Source organism: Leuresthes tenuis, unplaced genomic scaffold, assembly GCF_036924035.1.
Source record: "Leuresthes tenuis unplaced genomic scaffold, fLeuTen1.0.hap1 SCAF_1, whole genome shotgun sequence".
Taxonomy (NCBI): Eukaryota; Metazoa; Chordata; class Actinopteri; order Atheriniformes; family Atherinopsidae; genus Leuresthes; species Leuresthes tenuis.
The window spans coordinates 33049816-33064538 of NW_027325355.1; the positions used below are offsets into that span (position 1 = coordinate 33049816).

General features: G+C 52.7%; 1 protein-coding gene across 1 annotated transcript; it reads right to left on the reverse strand.

The window, feature by feature from the left end:
• Positions 1 to 311: 311 nt before the first annotated feature.
• Positions 312 to 14460, reverse strand: LOC140288325 (ras-related protein ralB-B-like). Its single transcript, XM_072379176.1, has 5 exons — positions 14342 to 14460; positions 9946 to 10106; positions 9656 to 9864; positions 3746 to 3920; positions 312 to 779 (listed from the first exon to the last, which is right to left on the reverse strand). Exons 2-5 carry the CDS (start codon positions 10057 to 10059, stop codon positions 672 to 674), a joined length of 606 nt encoding a protein of 201 aa, XP_072235277.1. The 5' UTR covers positions 10060 to 10106; positions 14342 to 14460; the 3' UTR covers positions 312 to 671.
• Positions 14461 to 14723: the final 263 nt, after the last annotated feature.

The window sequence follows — 14723 nt, forward strand, 5'->3', positions numbered from 1 at the left end:
GCTCCGGGGCCTTCGGGCTCCGAGGCCTTCGGACTCCGAGGCCTTCGGGCTCTGAGGCCTTCGGGCTCCTAGACCTTCGGGCTCCTAGACCTTCGGCCTCCGAGGCCTTCGGGCTCCGGGGCCTTCGGGCTCCGGGGCCTTCGGGCTCCGGGGCCTTCGGGCTCCGGGGCCTTGGGGTCGTTTTGAGTGAAACCGGTCCGAGGGGATACTTCCCCTTACCTGGACTCCTACTTTCTCGCGGTTTAATGAGGACAAACAGCATCAGTGGTCAGTGGGTCTTTTATTATCAAATGAACAGAAGTCCCCCAAAAAACCATAAATACGACTCAAGGAAGCATCATGATGATCGTACAGGTGATTTAAATAGCAGATTCCCTTTGAAACGTGATTCTAAATGACAGGTGAGGAAAGCTTAATGAGGAGGAGGAGTGTTACATACCAGGAATGTGAGGAATAATCATAGCAAAGGAAAGTAAAGGGACAGAAGAGGAAGAACCCTCTTTGGCCGACTTCTCTGGAACTCTCTTCGCCGCACAAAGAGGAAGCAGAGCCAGGAAGCTGAAAGTGAGAAAACGGCGTCACGGCGGTTCTGGTTGGTTTCAGAAACGAGCCGCGCAGGTGCGTCAGTCCGTCTGAGAGCTCTTTGGTTCACCTCTGCAGCCACACCCAGCTTAAAGAATGCGGCAGTGCTTCTTCTTCTTCTTCCCGCTCGGCCCGTTGTTGCCTCTGCTCTCCGCCATCTTCTTCTTGCGGACCTCCCGCATGAGGTCGAAGAACACCTGCGGGAGAGAAGAAGACAGGTGAGAAGGAGACAGGTGAGAAGAAGACAGGTGAGAAGGAGGACAGGTGAGAAGGAGGACAGGTGAGAAGGAGGACAGGTGAGAAGGAGGACAGGTGAGAAGGAGGACAGGAGAGAAGAAGACAGGTGAGAAGGAGGACAGGTGAGAAGGAGACAGGTGAGAAGGAGGACAGGTGAGAAGGAGGACAGGTGAGAAGGAGGACAGGTGAGAAGAAGACAGGTGAGAAGGAGGACAGGTGAGAAGAGGACAGGTGAGAAGGAGGACAGGTGAGAAGGAGGACAGGTGAGAAGGAGACAGGTGAGAAGGAGGACAGGTGAGAAGGAGGACAGGTGAGAAGAAGACTGAGAAGGAGACAGGTGAGAAGGAGGACAGGTGAGAAGAAGACTGAGAAGAAGACAGGTGAGAAGGAGGACAGGTGAGAAGGAGGACAGGTGAGAAGAAGACTGAGAAGGAGACAGGTGAGAAGAAGACAGGTGAGAAGGAGGACAGGTGAGAAGGAGACAGGTGAGAAGGAGGACAGGTGAGAAGAAGACAGGTGAGAAGGAGGACAGGTGAGAAGAAGACAGGTGAGAAGAAGACAGGTGAGAAGAAGACAGGTGAGAAGAAGACAGGTGAGAAGAAGACAGGTGAGAAGGAGGACAGGTGAGAAGAAGACAGGTGAGAAGGAGGACAGGTGAGAAGGAGGACAGGTGAGAAGAAGACAGGTGAGAAGAAGACAGGTGAGAAGAAGACAGGTGAGAAGAAGACAGGTGAGAAGGAGACAGGTGAGAAGAAGACAGGTGAGAAGGAGACAGGTGAGAAGGAGACAGGTGAGAAGGAGACAGGTGAGAAGGAGACAGGTGAGAAGGAGGACAGGTGAGAAGGAGACAGGTGAGAAGGAGGACAGGTGAGACGGAGACAGGTGAGAAGGAGACAGGTGAGAAGGAGACAGGTGAGAAGGAGACAGGTGAGAAGAAGACAGGTGAGACGGAGGACAGGTGAGAAGGAGACAGGTGAGAAGAAGGACAGGTGAGAAGGAGGACAGGTGAGACGGAGGACAGGTGAGAAGGAGACAGGTGAGAAGAAGACAGGTGAGAAGAAGACAGGTGAGAAGGAGACAGGTGAGAAGGAGACAGGTGAGAAGGAGACAGGTGAGAAGGAGGACAGGTGAGAAGGAGACAGGTGAGAAGGAGGACAGGTGAGAAGGAGACAGGTGAGAAGGAGGACAGGTGAGAAGGAGACAGGTGAGAAGGAGGACAGGTGAGAAGGAGACAGGTGAGAAGAAGACAGGTGAGAAGGAGGACAGGTGAGAAGGAGGACAGGTGAGAAGGAGGACAGGTGAGAAGAAGACAGGTGAGAAGGAGGACAGGTGAGAAGGAGGACAGGTGAGAAGGAGGACAGGTGAGAAGGAGACAGGTGAGAAGAAGACAGGTGAGAAGAAGACAGGTGAGAAGAAGACAGGTGAGAAGAAGACAGGTGAGAAGAAGACAGGTGAGAAGGAGACAGGTGAGAAGAAGACAGGTGAGAAGAAGACAGGTGAGAAGAAGACAGGTGAGAAGAAGACAGGTGAGAAGAAGACAGGTGAGAAGAAGACAGGTGAGAAGAAGACAGGTGAGAAGGAGGACAGGTGAGAAGAAGACAGGTGAGAAGGAGACAGGTGAGAAGAAGACAGGTGAGAAGAAGACAGGTGAGAAGAAGACAGGTGAGAAGAAGACAGGTGAGAAGAAGACAGGTGAGAAGAAGACAGGTGAGAAGGAGGACAGGTGAGAAGGAGACAGGTGAGAAGGAGGACAGGTGAGAAGGAGACAGGTGAGAAGAAGGACAGGTGAGAAGGAGGACAGGTGAGAAGGAGGACAGGAGAGAAGAAGACAGGTGAGAAGAAGACAGGTGAGAAGAAGACAGGTGAGAAGGAGGACAGGTGAGAAGAAGACAGGTGAGAAGAAGACAGGTGAGAAGGAGGACAGGTGAGAAGGAGGACAGGTGAGAAGGAGGACAGGTGAGAAGAAGACAGGAGAGAAGAAGACAGGTGAGAAGAAGACAGGTGAGAAGAAGACAGGTGAGAAGAAGACAGGTGAGAAGAAGACAGGTGAGAAGAAGACAGGTGAGAAGGAGGACAGGTGAGAAGGAGGACAGGTGAGAAGGAGGACAGGAGAGAAGAAGACAGGTGAGAAGAAGACAGGTGAGAAGAAGACAGGTGAGAAGAAGACAGGTGAGAAGAAGACAGGTGAGAAGGAGGACAGGTGAGAAGGAGGACAGGTGAGAAGGAGACAGGTGAGAAGAAGACAGGTGAGAAGGAGGACAGGTGAGAAGGAGGACAGGTGAGAAGAAGACAGGTGAGAAGGAGGACAGGTGAGAAGGAGGACAGGTGAGAAGAAGACAGGTGAGAAGAAGACAGGTGAGAAGAAGACAGGTGAGAAGGAGGACAGGTGAGAAGGAGGACAGGTGAGAAGGAGGACAGGTGAGAAGGAGGACAGGTGAGAAGAAGACAGGTGAGAAGGAGGACAGGTGAGAAGAAGACAGGTGAGAAGAAGACAGGTGAGAAGAAGACAGGTGAGAAGAAGACAGGTGAGAAGAAGACAGGTGAGAAGGAGGACAGGTGAGAAGGAGGACAGGTGAGAAGAAGACAGGTGAGAAGAAGACAGGTGAGAAGAAGACAGGTGAGAAGGCGGACAGGTGAGAAGGAGGACAGGTGAGAAGAAGACAGGTGAGAAGAAGACAGGTGAGAAGAAGACAGGTGAGAAGAAGACAGGTGAGAAGGAGGACAGGTGAGAAGGAGGACAGGTGAGAAGAAGACAGGTGAGAAGAAGACAGGTGAGAAGAAGACAGGTGAGAAGGAGACAGGTGAGAAGAAGACAGGTGAGAAGGAGGACAGGTGAGAAGGAGACAGGTGAGAAGAAGACAGGTGAGAAGAAGACAGGTGAGTCGTGGACCCGTCCGGCAGCCTGGGCGCCCGGCTGCAGCCGCACCTTATCCACGTTGGCTCTCGTCTTGGCCGACGTCTCCACGTACTGAACGCCCCACTCGGTGGCCTTCGCCGCCACCTCGTCGGCAGAAACCTGCCGCCGCTCCTCCAGGTCGGACTTGTTGCCCACCACCAGCAGAGGGATTTCCTCCTCCTCCTTCACCCGCAGGATCTGCTCCCTGATGGCAAAGATATCCTTCTGTTAAAACCTGCTTTAAACCAGCCGAAAACCGACTAATGGAACCTGAGAAGCTGAGGCACGTCTCACCCCTCGTCTTACCCTTCGTTTCCCCCTCATCTCACTCCTCATTTCCCCCTCGTCTCACCCTTCGTCTCACTCCTCATTTCCCCCTCGTCTCACTCCTCGTTTCCCCCTCATCTCACTCCTCGTCTCCCCCTCATCTCACTCCTTGTCTCCCCCTTCGTCTCACTCCTCGTTTGCCCCCTCGTCTCATCCCTTGTCTCACTCGTTTCCCCCCTCATCTCACTCCTTGTCTCCCCCTTCGTTTGTCCCCTCGTCTCTTCCTTCGTCTCACTCGTCCCCCCCCCCTCGTCTCACTCCTCGTCTCCCCCTTCGTCTCACTCCTCGTTTCCCCCTCGTCTCATCCCTTGTCTCACTCCTCGTTTGCCCCCTCGTCTCATCCCTTGTCTCACTCCTCATTACCCCCTTGTCTCATCCCTGGTCTCACTCCGCGTTTGCCCCCTTCGTCTCACTCCTCGTTTCCCCCTCATCTCACTCCTTGTCTCCCCCTTCGTCTCACTCCTCGTCTCATCCCTTGTCTCACTCGTTTCCCCCCTCATCTCACTCCTTGTCTCCCCCTTCGTTTGTCCCCTCGTCTCTTCCTTCGTCTCACTCGCCCCCCCCCCCTCGTCTCACTCCTCGTCTCCCCCTTCGTCTCACTCCTCGTTTCCCCCTTGTCTCACTCCTCGTTTGCCCCCTCGTCTCATCCCTTGTCTCACTCCTCGTTTGCCCCCTCGTCTCATCCCTTGTCTCACTCCTCATTTTCCCCTCGTCTCACTCCTCATTACCCCCTTGTCTCATCCCTGGTCTCACTCCGCGTTTGCCCCCTTCGTCTCACTCCTCGTTTCCCCCTCATCTCACTCCTTGTCTCCCCCTTCGTCTCACTCCTCGTCTCATCCCTTGTCTCACTCGTTTCCCCCCTCATCTCACTCCTCGTCTCCCCCTTCGTTTGCCCCCTCGTCTCTTCCTTCGTCTCACTCGTTTCCCCCCTCGTTTGCCCCCTCGTCTCTTCCTTCGTCTCACTCGTTCCCCCCCTCGTCTCACCCCTCATCTCACTCCTTGTCTCCCCCGTCGTTTGCCCCCTCCTCTCACTCCTCGTTTGCCCCCTCGTTTCCCCCTTCGTCTCACTCCTCGTTTCCCCCTCGTCTCATCCCTTGTCTCACTCCTCTTTTGCCCCCTCTTCTCCCCCTTCGTCTCACTCCTCGTTTTCCCCTCGTCTCGCTCCTCATTACCCCCTGTCTCATCCCTGGTCTCACTCCGCGTTTGCCCCCTTCGTCTCACTCCTCGTTTCCCCCTCATCTCACTCCTTGTCTCCCCCTTCGTCTCACTCCTCGTTTGCCCCCTCGACTCATCCCTTGTCTCAATCATTTCCCCCCTCATCTCACTCCTCGTCTCCCCCTTCGTTTGCCCCCTCGTCTCTTCCTTCGTCTTACTCGTTCCCCCCTCATCTCACTCCTCGTCTCACCCCGTCGTTTGCCCCCTCGTCTCACTCCTCGTTTGCCCCCTCGTCTCACTCCTCGTTTCCCCCTTCGTCTCACTCCTCGTTTCCCCCTTCGTCTCACTCCTCATTACCCCCTTGTCTCATCCCTGGTCTCACTCCGCGTTTGCCCCCTTCGTCTCACTCCTCGTTTCCACCTCATCTCCCTCCTTGTCTCCCCCTTCGTCTCACTCCTCGTTTGACCCCTCGTCTCATCCCTTGTCTCACTCGTTTCCCCCATCATCTCACTCCTCGCCTCCCCCTTCGTTTGCCCCCTCGTCTCTTCCTTCGTCTCACTCTTTCCCCCCTCGTCTCACCCCTCATCTCACTCCTCGTCTCACCCCGTCGTTTGCCCCCTCGTCTCACTCCTCGTTTGCCCCCTCGTCTCACTCCTCGTTTCCCCCTTCGTCTCACTCCTCATTACCCCCTTGTCTCATCCCTGGTCTCACTCCGCGTTTGCCCCCTTCGTCTCACTCCTCGTTTCCACCTCATCTCACTCCTTGTCTCCCCCTTCGTCTCACTCCTCGTTTGACCCCTCGTCTCATCCCTTGTCTCACTCGTTTCCCCATCATCTCACTCCTCGTCTCCCCCTTCGTTTGCCCCCTCGTCTCTTCCTTCGTCTCACTCGTTCCCCCCCTCGTCTCACTCCTCGTTTGCCCCCTCGTCTCACCCCTCATCTCACTCCTTGTCTCCCCCCTCGTCTCTTCCTTTGTCTCACTCCTCGTTTCCCCCTCGTCTCACTCGTTTCCCCCTCGTCTCACTCCTCGTTTCTCCCCTCGTCTCACTACTCGTTTGCCCCTCGTCTCACTCCTCGTTTCCCCCCTCGTCTCATCCCTTGTCTCACTCCTCATTTGCCCCCTCTTCTCCCCCTTCGTCTCACTCCTCGTTTTCCCCTCGTCTCACTCCTCATTACCCCCTTGTCTCATCCCTGGTCTCACTCCGCATTTGCCCCCATCGTCTCACTCCTCGTTTCCACCTCATCTCACTCCTTGTCTCCCCCTTCATCTCACTCCTCGTTTTCCCCCTCGTCTCATCCCTCGTCTCACTCGTTTCCCCCCTCATCTCACTCCTCGTCTCCCCCTTCGTTTGCCCCCCGTCTCTTCCTTCGTCTCACTCGTTTCCCCCTTCGTCTCACTCCTCGTTTGCCCCCTCGTCTCACCCCTCATCTCACTCCTTGTCTCCCCCTTCGTTTGCCCCCTCGTCTCTTCCTTCGTCTCACTCCTCGTTTCCCTCCTTGTCTCATCCCTTGTCTCACTCCTCGTTTGCCCCCTCTTCTCATCCCTGGTCTCACTCCGCGTTTGCCCCCTTCGTCTCACCCTTCGTCTCACTCCTCGTTTTCCCCTCGTCTCACTCCTCATTACCCCCTTGTCTCATCCCTGGTCTCACTCCGCATTTGCCCCCTTCGTCTCACTCCTCGTTTCCACCTCATCTCACTCCTTGTCTCCCCCTTCATCTCACTCCTCGTTTTCCCCCTCGTCTCATCCCTCATCTCACTCCTTGTCTCCCCCTTCGTTTGCCCCCTCGTCTCTTCCTTCGTCTCACTCCTCGTCTCACTCCTCGTTTGCCCCCTCTTCTCATCCCTGGTCTCACTCCGCGTTTGCCCCCTTCGTCTCACCCTTCGTCTCACTCCTCGTTTTCCCCTCGTCTCACTCCTCATTACCCCCTTGTCTCATCCCTGGTCTCACTCCGCATTTGCCCCCTTCGTCTCACTCCTCGTTTCCACCTCATCTCACTCCTTGTCTCCCCCTTCATCTCACTCCTCGTTTTCCCCCTCGTCTCATCCCTCGTCTCACTCGTTTCCCCCCTCATCTCACTCCTCGTCTCCCCCTTCGTTTGCCCCCCGTCTCTTCCTTCGTCTCACTCGTTTCCCCCTTCGTCTCACTCCTCGTTTGCCCCCTCGTCTCACCCCTCATCTCACTCCTTGTCTCCCCCTTCGTTTGCCCCCTCGTCTCTTCCTTCGTCTCACTCCTCGTTTCCCTCCTTGTCTCATCCCTTGTCTCACTCCTCGTTTGCCCCCTCTTCTCATCCCTGGTCTCACTCCGCGTTTGCCCCCTTCGTCTCACCCTTCGTCTCACTCCTCGTTTTCCCCTCGTCTCACTCCTCATTACCCCCTTGTCTCATCCCTGGTCTCACTCCGCATTTGCCCCCTTCGTCTCACTCCTCGTTTCCACCTCATCTCACTCCTTGTCTCCCCCTTCATCTCACTCCTCGTTTTCCCCCTCGTCTCATCCCTCATCTCACTCCTTGTCTCCCCCTTCGTTTGCCCCCTCGTCTCTTCCTTCGTCTCACTCCTCGTCTCACTCCTCGTTTGCCCCCTCTTCTCATCCCTGGTCTCACTCCGCGTTTGCCCCCTTCGTCTCACCCTTCGTCTCACTCCTCGTTTTCCCCTCGTCTCACTCCTCATTACCCCCTTGTCTCATCCCTGGTCTCACTCCGCATTTGCCCCCTTCGTCTCACTCCTCGTTTCCACCTCATCTCACTCCTTGTCTCCCCCTTCATCTCACTCCTCGTTTTCCCCCTCGTCTCATCCCTCGTCTCACTCGTTTCCCCCCTCATCTCACTCCTCGTCTCCCCCTTCGTTTGCCCCCCGTCTCTTCCTTCGTCTCACTCGTTTCCCCCTTCGTCTCACTCCTCGTTTGCCCCCTCGTCTCACCCCTCATCTCACTCCTTGTCTCCCCCTTCGTTTGCCCCCTCGTCTCTTCCTTCGTCTCACTCCTCGTTTCCCTCCTTGTCTCATCCCTTGTCTCACTCCTCGTTTGCCCCCTCTTCTCATCCCTGGTCTCACTCCGCGTTTGCCCCCTTCGTCTCACCCTTCGTCTCACCCTTCGTCTCACTCCTCGTCTCACTCCTCATTACCCCCTTGTCTCATCCCTGGTCTCACTCCGCATTTGCCCCCTTCGTCTCACTCCTCGTTTCCACCTCATCTCACTCCTTGTCTCCCCCTTCATCTCACTCCTCGTTTTCCCCCTCGTCTCATCCCTCGTCTCACTCGTTTCCCCCCTCATCTCACTCCTCGTCTCCCCCTTCGTTTGCCCCCCGTCTCTTCCTTCGTCTCACTCGTTTTCCCCTTCGTCTCACTCCTCGTTTGCCCCCTCGTCTCACCCCTCATCTCACTCCTTGTCTCCCCCTTCGTTTGCCCCCTCGTCTCTTCCTTCGTCTCACTCCTCGTTTGCCCCCTCTTCTCATCCCTGGTCTCACTCCGCGTTTGCCCCCTTCGTCTCACCCTTCGTCTCACCCTTCGAGCGATAGGACCGACAGTCCAGTCAACTCTTTATTCATACGGAACACTTAAACACTTAACACTTAACTCAACCGAAGAGCTTCACGGTAAAATAACAACAATCAATAATACATCATAAAATAACAAATCTACTGGAACCATAAACCCGACGGACTCCGAAGGCTGAAGAGAGACGAGTCATAGCGTCGCTCTACGATGGGAGCAGATCTAATGTAGCGATAAAGCAGCTTTGTTTTTGGGTCAACAGCTGCTAAAGCTCAACCCATGTTGTTTTTAGCCTGGTTCTGCCTGGTTTTAGCTGGTTCTGCCTGGTTCTAACTGGTTCTGCCTGGTTTTAGCTGGTTCTGCCTGGTTTTAGCTGGTTCTGCCTGGTTCTGCCTGGTTCTAACTGGTTCTGCCTGGTTTTAGCTGGTTCTGCCTGGTTCTAACTGGTTCTAACTGGTTCTGCCTGGTTTTAGCTGCTTCTAACTGGTTCTGCCTGGTTTTAGCTGGTTCTGCCTGGTTCTAACTGGTTCTAAGCATATCCAGGAGGAGCTGGTTGGCTGAACGGTCTCTAACTGGGGTTTGTGCATCTAAGAGGTCCGGTGAGTAAGATGGAGCCTGTCCATAAACGTTAAATGTCAAGATTTAAACTCAATCCTCTGTTGAACAGGGAGCCAGTGGAGGGGTGATGGGGGGGGGGGGGGGGCTGGGACTGATTGATTGATTAATTGGTTCCAAAGTGGGAAAAGATTTACTGCCCCAACTTTTTTTTAGAAGGAGTTGCAGCCTGAAATGTAAGAATGAAACAGAGTTGATGGATAAAACATGACATATGTTGGGTTAACTTCTGTTGGGTCGGTTCCATGTTGGCTTAATCGGTCCGAACGGAACCACCGGGGCAAGTTGATTAAACTGACTCTTTGAACAGTGAGCTAATCATTCAGAGCGGTTACATAAAATCCAGGATCTGGACCTTAATTCGGATGTGGCCGTGAAGGACTCGTGTTCCGTGATGGAGAAGACCAGCAGGAAGCCCTCGCCGCTGCGGAAGTAGTTGTCCCTGATGGCAGCGTAGTCCTCCTGCCCCGCTGTGTCCAGGATGTCGATCTGGACGTCCTCGCCGTCCAGCACCACCTTCTTCCTGTAGCTGTCGGCCTTGGTGGGTTCGTAGTCCTCCACGAACTGCGGGAACAAACGGGGCCGTGTGACAGGGAGCTGAGACAGACGGGATTGTGGGTAACGCTGTCCCGACTTAAAGCTCACCTCATCGTACATGAACTGCAGGGTGAGGGCCGACTTCCCCACGCCGCCGCTGCCCACCATGATCACCTTGTGGAGGGCCAGAGAGTACTGGTTCTTGTTCTTACCAGAGGACATGACTCTGGTCTGCAACGGTCCAGCGGCTCACAGCCCCGCCCCGAATCCTGAGGAGACCGGATGAGAAAGACTGTGACAGACAAACAGGGACCAGCAAACTGCCAAATCAAAAGACAGAACAAGACCGGTAGAGACCAATAAAGACCAGCTCGGACCAGTAAAGACCAGATCGGACCAGCAGAGACCAGCTCAGACCAGCAGAGACCAGCTCAGACCAGTAAAGACCAGCAGAGACCAGCAGAGACCAGCTCAGACCAGTAGAGACCAGCAGAGACCAGCAGAGACCAGCTCAGACCAGCTCAGACCAGCAGAGACCAGCTCAGACCAGCAGAGACCAGCAGAGACCAGCAGAGACCAGCTCAGACCAGCAGAGACCAGCAGAGACCAGCAGAGACCAGCTCAGACCAGTAAAGACCAGCAGAGACCAGCAGAGACCAGCTCAGACCAGTAGAGACCAGCAGAGACCAGCTCAGACCAGCAGAGACCAGCTCAGACCAGCTCAGACCAGTAAATTGATAAATTTAAAATGTTACAAAATATCATAAAGTCAAATCAGCCCAATTTAAACTCAACATATCCGGTAACAACAGCTTTCCATTCATCTGAAACCTGTGAATATCAACCAGTGATCAATCAGATATAACAGCAGCTCTTCTTCTGTGGTGCTTCAGCAGCTCTTCTTCTGTGGTGCTTCAGCAGCTCTTCTTCTGTGGTGCTTCAGCAGCTCTTCTTCTGTGGTGCTTCGGCAGCTCTTCTTCTGTGGTGCTTCGGCAGCTCTTCTTCTGTGGTGCTTCGGCAGCTCTTCTTCTGTGGTGCTTCAGCAGCTCTTCTTCTGTGGTGCTTCAGCAGCTCTTCTTCTGTGGTGCTTCAGCAGCTCTTCTTCTGTGGTGCTTCAGCAGCTCTTCTTCTGTGGTGCTTCGGCAGCTCTTCTTCTGTGGTGCTTCGGCAGCTCTTCTTCTGTGGTGCTTCGGCAGCTCTTCTTCTGTGGTGCTTCGGCAGCTCTTCTTCTGTGGTGCTTCAGCAGCTCTTCTTCTGTGGTGCTTCAGCAGCTCTTCTTCTGTGGTGCTTCAGCAGCTCTTCTTCTGTGGTGCTTCAGCAGCTCTATTCTTTTAACCGTTAATACTGGATCAGTATCATCGACTGAAACGGTTCATTTTAGGATGGCAACAGTAATAAGTTTAAACTCTGTTCAACAAAAACGGTACAACGCTGCCACCTGCTGACCAAAACAGGTACTTGTACCGTCCCTTTATCAGGCTCCACTCTGAGAATCACTGCTTCATGGTTTCCTACCAGCGATGGAGGTTGTTCTGTTGCAGCTACTAAGTCCAGACGGAACCAGAACCTTCCCTTTCCTGTCCCATTTCAACAGGAACAGAATAAAAGAGTTAACCTGGAGAACAGGTTCAAACTGTCGTCATTCTGTGGTTCGATTTCCAAAAGATAACCAGAGGGAAGGTTTACAGCTTCATCCAGAGAGAGAAAAGCTGATCTGCATCAGTTTATCTTTGCTGTAAATCACCTGTAACGTGACAGAATTCAAAGAAGTTGGACTTACTTCCTGTAAGTAGATGAAGCCAGGATATAAAACACGCTAACGATTAGCAGCTCGAGGCTGTCGGACACAAACAATCACCTTCCATAACTATCCAGAGCCGTAAAACAAGCTCCATACTTTTCAAGGCTCCTATAAAACCCAGTGGAACATTTTATCCACGAGCTTTAAAGGTCCTTTTAGTTCTGGGTCCTCTGCGTTTCCAGTGAGGCCTAAAGTTAGGCTAATATCAGGAGAAACTGGAGTGTTTTTGGGCTACAGGCTGACGACACCAGCAGCTGAAAGTACCCGGGTACTTTAATAAGAGCGACTGTTCCTTCACCCTGAAAAAGCTCCAGCAGCTGAAAGTACCCGGGTACTTTAATAAGAGCGACTGTTCCTTCATCCTGAAAAAGCTCCAGCAGCTGAAAGTACCCGGGTACTTTAATAAGAGCGACTGTTCCTTCATCCTGAAAAAGCTCCAGCAGCTGAAAGTACCCGGGTACTTTAATAAGAGCCACTGTTCCTTCATCCTGAAAAAGCTCCAGCAGCTGAAAGTACCCGGGTACTTTAATAAGAGCGACTGTTCGGTCACCCTGAAAAAGCTCCAGCAGCTGAAAGTACCCGGGTACTTTAATAAGAGCGACTGTTCCTTCATCCTGAAAAGCTCCAGCAGCTGAAAGTACCCGGGTACTTTAATAAGAGCCACTGTTCCTTCATCCTGAAAAAGCTCCAGCTGCTGAAAGTACCCGGGTACTTTAATAAGAGCGACTGTTCCTTCATCCTGAAAAGCTCCAGCAGCTGAAAGTACCCGGGTACTTTAATAAGAGCCACTGTTCCATCATCCTGAAAAGCTCCAGCAGCTGAAAGTACCCGGGTACTTTAATAAGAGCGACTGTTCCGTCATCCTGAAAAAGCTCCAGCAGCTGAAAGTACCCGGGTACTTTAATAAGAGCGACTGTTCCGTCATCCTGAAAAAGCTCCTGCAGCTGAAAGTACCCGGGTACTTTAATAAGAGCGACTGTTCCTTCACCCTGAAAACGCTCCAGCTGCTGAAAGTACCCGGGTACTTTAATAAGAGCCACTGTTCCTTCATCCTGAAAAAGCTCCAGCAGCTGAAAGTACCCGGGTACTTTAATAACAGCGACTGTTCCTTCATCCTGAAAAGCTCCAGCAGCTGAAAGTACCCGGGTACTTTAATAAGAGCGACTGTTCCTTCATCCTGAAAAAGCTCCAGCAGCTGAAAGTACCCGGGTACTTTAATAAGAGCGACTGTTCCTTCATCCTGAAAAAGCTCCAGCAGCTGAAAGTACCCGGGTACTTTAATAAGAGCCACTGTTCCTTCATCCTGAAAAAGCTCCAGCAGCTGAAAGTACCCGGGTACGTTAATAAGAGCGACTGTTCCTTCATCCTGAAAAAGCTCCAGCAGCTGAAAGTACCCGGGTACTTTAATAAGAGCCACTGTTCCTTCATCCTGAAAAAGCTCCAGCAGCTGAAAGTACCCGGGTACTTTAATAAGAGCGACTGTTCCTTCACCCTGAAAATGCTCCAGCAGCTGAAAGTACCCGGGTACTTTAATAAGAGCGACTGTTCGGTCACCCTGAAAACGCTCCAGCTGCTGAAAGTACCCGGGTACTTTAATAAGAGCCACTGTTCCATCATCCTGAAAAGCTCCAGCAGCTGAAAGTACCCGGGTACTTTAATAAGAGCCACTGTTCCATCATCCTGAAAAGCTCCAGCAGCTGAAAGTACCCGGGTACTTTAATAAGAGCCACTGTTCCTTCATCCTGAAAAAGCTCCAGCAGCTGAAAGTACCCGGGTACTTTAATAAGAGCCACTGTTCCTTCATCCTGAAAAAGCTCCAGCAGCTGAAAGTACCCGGGTACTTTAATAAGAGCCACTGTTCCTTCATCCTGAAAAAGCAGCTTCTTTTTCGAGCGTCTTAAACTTAAACCAAAGCCAACAAACAGAAAGAATAAAGAATAAAAAGGCTGTTATATGACTGCTGTGTCTATTTTAGAAAGGTTCTTGTTTCTGAAGCATCAGACTGTGGTTCCCACCTGGAAAATAAGGTGAAGTTCCTTGGAAAATAGCGATAGGAACTATTCTTGGACCTATTCTTTGGACAGGCTCCAAATCCTGTGGTTCCTGGGTTATACTGCTGAAGAGGAAAAGTGGTCCGTGGCTCCACATCAGAGAGCAGAAGTGTCTGGGTTCTGATAAGAGTCCGGCAGGTTGGGTGTTGCGTGATAAAGAGCCGCTGTGAGCACGGAGCAGGGAAAAACCCGCATACCTGTGACCGCACAGATGACCCGTTAATGCGGGCTGCAACCACAAGTGCATAACAGCTGTCAAACTAACGAAAAATACAACAACTGTGTGCTGAAGGAGGAACAACAAGTCATTCTGTCAACACCCAGCGTCAGCTTCCTCTCCGAGTTAACCAGCTGACAGCTGGGAATCAGTTTCTAAAAGACACTAAACAGCCACTTCTGCTCTTCCCGATTCCCGCCTTCAGGCGCAGAGGCGCCTCTGATTGGCTGAAGCTGCGTGCAGAACTCCCCTTCCGCGGCCGCTATTGGCTGCTCGCCGTGTCACTCACCGCATTGGTAGCTAGCCACTGAAGAAGAAACAAGATAACGCGTACCCTCAAGGGAGTTCAGCGAACATTGTGATAATACACCCCGCAGCGGAGCCGTGGCAACACGAAGGAGGTCAAAAGCACCCGGAATAACTCTGCTAACTCACCTGCTGACGCGTTATCACGTTGTTCACACAGAAACCCGCCACGGTAAACTTCTACAAGTTGATCAGGAGACTGTGCGCCCCACCTTTACCCGGACCGTCAAAGATTGTGCATATCTACGAAGAGCACTCACTCCACAGTTAGAGCGTGACCGCTAACAGGATTCAGAGCTTTTCTGACGGTTCCAGCCACAAATATAGAAAAGCAACAAGTAAAACTAACTGGATGTGGACGGCGTTTCAATGTTTTATCACTTACAGGGGAAAAAAAATCAATAAATTATTGACTTGTTGAGTTATTGCACTGAAAACTTCAGGAATGTGGTACTGAGTGAGACATCTTCTGCATTTCTTCTTCTCAGATGAAGGCAGATACCACTAACCG